Source organism: Phaseolus vulgaris, chromosome 7 (assembly GCF_051622355.1).
Source record: "Phaseolus vulgaris cultivar YP4 chromosome 7, ASM5162235v1, whole genome shotgun sequence".
NCBI classification, from domain to species: Eukaryota; Viridiplantae; Streptophyta; class Magnoliopsida; order Fabales; family Fabaceae; genus Phaseolus; species Phaseolus vulgaris.
The window spans coordinates 39,783,800-39,788,419 of NC_143504.1; the positions used below are offsets into that span (position 1 = coordinate 39,783,800).

A 4,620-nucleotide genomic window follows, 5' to 3' on the forward strand; every position below is an offset into this window, starting at 1 on the left:
GGTAAGTAACCATCCTTTTGATAACAATTAATGGTTCTAGGATTTATCTACAGGTTACAAGTGATCTATATTATTTAGTTCTTTAAACCGGCTAGTACAACAAGTATCAAAATTAAAGGATGGTAAGTTGCCAAGCTATCTCTCCGTACTCCAGGATTGATAGGGATTGATAGGTAAACGAATTAAGCGAATCATACCAATACAAGTTGAAAAGGTTGACCCACCCTGCTTGACCTGACCATATTTTTTACCCCTATGTACAAGGAAATATTCGCGAGAATAAAGCTAAATCGAGTAGTTCGCATTAAATTATACATCCATTTAAGCATCATATAATCTACATACAAAACATAACGTAGCAAAATTCGTAAGATTCTTGTTTGCTCCCGAATATTCATTTTTACACATTAGATACCATGAAACTCTGCTATGTGATATGCTTCCTCAAACCATCTTACAAAAAGATTAAAAATGGGGTGAAAATGCAACATATATGATGACCCTTCATACATTGGCTTCTTCCTTAGAGATTCTTACACGCCCGCATCAAGTGCTCATTCAAAATATTAAGGTAAGTATAGCATGCAGAACATGAAACACCAAAGCATGCACCATCGTATTATCTTTTTTTCTATGGCAGTAAACCTAATCCTAGATTAAGATCACACTACGTTTTGATCGCCAAAAAACTGGTAGCTAGTCATGCTCCTAGATTTCACCAGAACTAAAATTTCCAGGGTACCTTCTCGAATTTTATGCTTCCTTTATGGGTCTTTTTCTTTCCTACAGAATCAATTTCTTCTCTAGACCCAGGCTCCCTGTGTTTTCTTGTCTCTGGAGGAATATCAGTGACATCATGTGATTTAACTTTGCAGTGTGCATGTCGATTTTGCAACACAGCACCATTCTTTGAAGCAGAAAGTCTTCCATCTCTACTCTTGTTTCGATTCCCAATCATTATGTCATTATCTAAATACAAAAAGAATTTCAGGGTCAGCTCTGTAAGAAATCACGTACGAAACTGAGAACTAGCCAGCACCCAGATATCTCGTATCTCCATATAAAAACTATAATCAGTATTCACATAAATACATAATTAACGATGCTCTCCAGAAGCATAACTATCCAATTTTCTTTGCTAAATATTTTATTCTTGCATCAAGTAATAAATAGTTGATTTTTCTTTTTTTCTCGAAAAAACAGGATTAAAAGCCTTCAGAACTATGTGATGGACTTTTTAGAGACTTAGCTCTCACTTTATGTGCACCATTGGTTTGGAAACAAAACCCTTTATTATTTTAATTGATTTAAACAGACGAGTGGAAAACCAGCCTAAATAACGCACTATTCAGGTTTAAGAACAGGAAAGTGGAGACTACGAAATATCAAGAAAACACTGGCCCCATTGCACAATGTAACAATGTAAAACTAAAATCACGGTATACTAAATTGAAAAAATCTATTAAAACATTGTTTTACCCTTGTTATCTGAAGATTTCATTTCTAAACTTGAGAAATTTTCTGCAATCCTCATAACTACAGCACAGCATGCAATCCCCACTAAAGGGAGTTTTATTTGCATCTATTTTACTTCAGAACACGTCTATTAACTTTCTCCTATCAGCAACTGTACAAAGTGCATCATTACAATTGTTCAGAATTATTGATTATAGGGAAAATTGAAGCTGAGAGTGAGAGGGAACACAAAGTACGCAAGCTAAGTTACATAGAATGGTTGCTGACGATTGCATCCATTTATACAGAACTTTCAAAATGATACCGACACCTTCTACATAGGTCACATTGCTAAAATAACTTCCTAACAACATAAAACTGCTCTATATTCCTTTACAAGTCTAAATGTCACTATCACACTTACAAATTCAGTTTCTCTAAAAAATTCATTGAAGTAGTCCAAGGTTTCTTTGCATGCAAGGTGCTTGAGTTATGAGTTTCAGTTCCCTTTGAAGTACATAAAACGTTAGGTTTGGGTTTTTTTGTCTAAAAATCCCATTTTGTCAACATGCATGTTGCATCCTTCTGTAAGAAATTTTGACGGATAATGAAAAAGAAAAATCACTCTCATATCTTCTAATAGGATCTCTACAAGCAAGTACTTCACTCAGCTTTTGATGGCCAATCAAAAGAAACCCGAGACATTGCTATGCATATTATAAATCACAGCAGTTCTTATGATTTCATTGTCAATCTTTAGATTTAGAAAAAAAATCAGATATTTTCAAATTGCAAAAGGCATCTGGTACACAAATAAATTTAGCTAACAAAATCCGATGAAAAGTATGAGATTTTACCAGGACTAGAAATTACAGCACGAGGGGGAGGAATTGGACTGGCTCTAATATTTACTTTATTTCCATCAATACTGTCATCCTTATCAGATCCTGTAGTTACTGAAGAATCAGATGCCAAGCTGAAGTCTTCAGAATCTTCAGTGACATGTACTCTTGGTCTTGGAATAGCTACATGGGGAACATAACACTTTGGTACTTTGACAACAGTGGGCATGGAGACAACTTTGTTGTCTGTTACTGTAAAATCAGACAATAGCGATTCCTTTCTATATTTAGCAAATGAATATGATAGACAATAATGACCCACTACAATTTTGACTAACTAGAGGAATGAAAATGTTTGGCGCAATAATGCCAATATTGCATATATGGAATATAAACAACACTCTAAACCTCCAAACTTAAGCCAAAACTACAGTGAAAAAACAATTATAAATTAAAACTAACAAAATGTAAAAGGAAAGGAAGACAACATCACTCACTCATCCATGTGATCACTACCCCGACTATTGCTTCAAAAAAACTTCAAACACGAAGATTGATATGGATAAAATCAGGAGAATTCGTGCATTGAGAAACGTAAAACATACAATCACATGGCCAACTCTAACAAAATAAAACATAATAAAGAGTCTAAATCCAATTTTACTCAGTTTTGTTGAATCCACCATTTTGGTTTCTCCTTTTAAAATACAGATATTTGGTCTCCTGTTTTAGAAAATGGTATATTTTGCTTTAATCTTTAATTTTGTGTATATTCTATTTCTTTATTTAGTTCAATTGAAACTAAAGATAACACATTCGTTTAAATTAATATAAAAAATAATTTAATAAATTATCATGTAAAAAATATGCAGACAAAATTAAGAATGGATGAAAATAGGGAGTTTTGTAAGAATGGAATTTAAACAGGAGAAGACAAATTGCAAAGTGAAAAGAAAAAAGATTAAAATTGTATTTAAACGAAAAGAGGTTAGAAATACCTGGAGAAGATGGATGCAAATAGAGAGAGACGAAAGCTTTGAGACCAAGTTCACCGTCGTCATCGTGTCTTACCTTAACTTTCGGATACGGATACACTGAAAGTTGCAAACACACATAGAAACATAAGCAGTGTAGATAGATGGTAAAAACAAGAATCAGAAAACGGAAAGAAAAAAAAAAGGATTGAAATTTCGAACTTGTTTGGTTGGGTGGAAAGTAAAGTATGGAAGATCGATCGGAGAAGAGAAAGTGTAAGGAGAAAGAATAAGAAGGCGTGCGATTGATTGTGAGAAAAGGAATGATTAGGTTGAGTCAAAGGAGTGATCGATTCCTTTCCCTTCCTTCCCGCGTTGCGTTGCATCATTGCATTGAACTGCACCTGAGGAATGGTGGGATCCACACATACGCCACCTAAGTTGATTCCTTCTTCAATTCAACCACATTTTCAACTCTTTTTTTCCCTTTCACTCCTCTTTCTTTCCGATTCCCATTTCCTATTCAATTCCTTTTAATCACTTTTATTTGCTTTCAATGTATTGCCTTTTGAGTTACTGCTTGGAGTAAAAGGTTGCTCCATTTATTTCTTTTTTACAAAAATAGTTCTTCCATTATTTTCGGAATTTCACTTAAAATCATTTTTCATGAAATTTTATATGTTATATAAGTTATCGAAATCAAACATTAATTTTACCTTGAATAACATTTATAGTACTGAAATAGGCCGAGTATTTTTATAAATTAAAAATAATTTTTTTTCTCAATGAATGAATATACAAAAAAAAAATTCGCCAATCTGGTTCGGGCATTTTCTATTTTTATTTAAGAAAACAAAAAAAGGAAATTGAAATGGAAAAGTTATTTTTTAATTTAGTTTCCTATCATGAACACCCATTAATGTTCCCATTAGTACTACTACGCCTGATATTCAGTAAGGTTTGTTTTCATTGAATTAAAAAACGTTTTCATTGAATTAAAAAACGTTTTCATTGAAGCAATAGTGTTGAATATAACAGTGACAAGTTGTGTAGGTGTCCCTCCTGAACGGGTTATTGGTGTCATCAATACTTTCACCACTTTGGAGGCTACTGGGCACTTTGGGATTAGGACATTCCTTCATCAAATATTTGCTTTTTAATTTTTTTAATTATTTATTACATAATTCTTTTTTTAAAAAATAAAACTTTTGAAATTATATTCATCTAATCAAAATTAAAAATTGTTTTAGTCTAATCAAAATTAAAAATCAGTATATATCTACGGTTATCAAACTAACATTTTTTTATTTAAAAATAGTTTGGTTTGTTTGGACTTCAAGACGTTATCT

The 4,620-nt window shown here is 32.7% G+C and overlaps 1 protein-coding gene across 1 annotated transcript; it reads right to left on the reverse strand.

Annotated features, from left to right (window-relative positions):
• Window positions 1–356: 356 nt before the first annotated feature.
• LOC137828719 (uncharacterized) lies at window positions 357–3,846 on the reverse strand. The gene is made up of 4 exons (XM_068635407.2): window positions 3,494–3,846; window positions 3,296–3,391; window positions 2,313–2,549; window positions 357–969 (listed from the first exon to the last, which is right to left on the reverse strand). Coding segments are annotated over exons 1-4 (579 nt in total). The 5' UTR covers window positions 3,495–3,846; the 3' UTR covers window positions 357–724.
• Window positions 3,847–4,620: the final 774 nt, after the last annotated feature.

Excerpts from the sequence above, each read along its gene's own strand:
- LOC137828719 (XM_068635407.2), bottom strand. Across the intron at positions 2,550-3,295 it reads TTTGCATCCATCTTCTCCAG|TAACAGACAACAAAGTTGTC; the intron begins GTATTTCTAACC and ends CTGATTTTACAG. Across the intron at positions 970-2,312 it reads TGCTGTAATTTCTAGTCCTG|ATAATGACATAATGATTGGG; the intron begins GTAAAATCTCAT and ends TTTTGTATTTAG.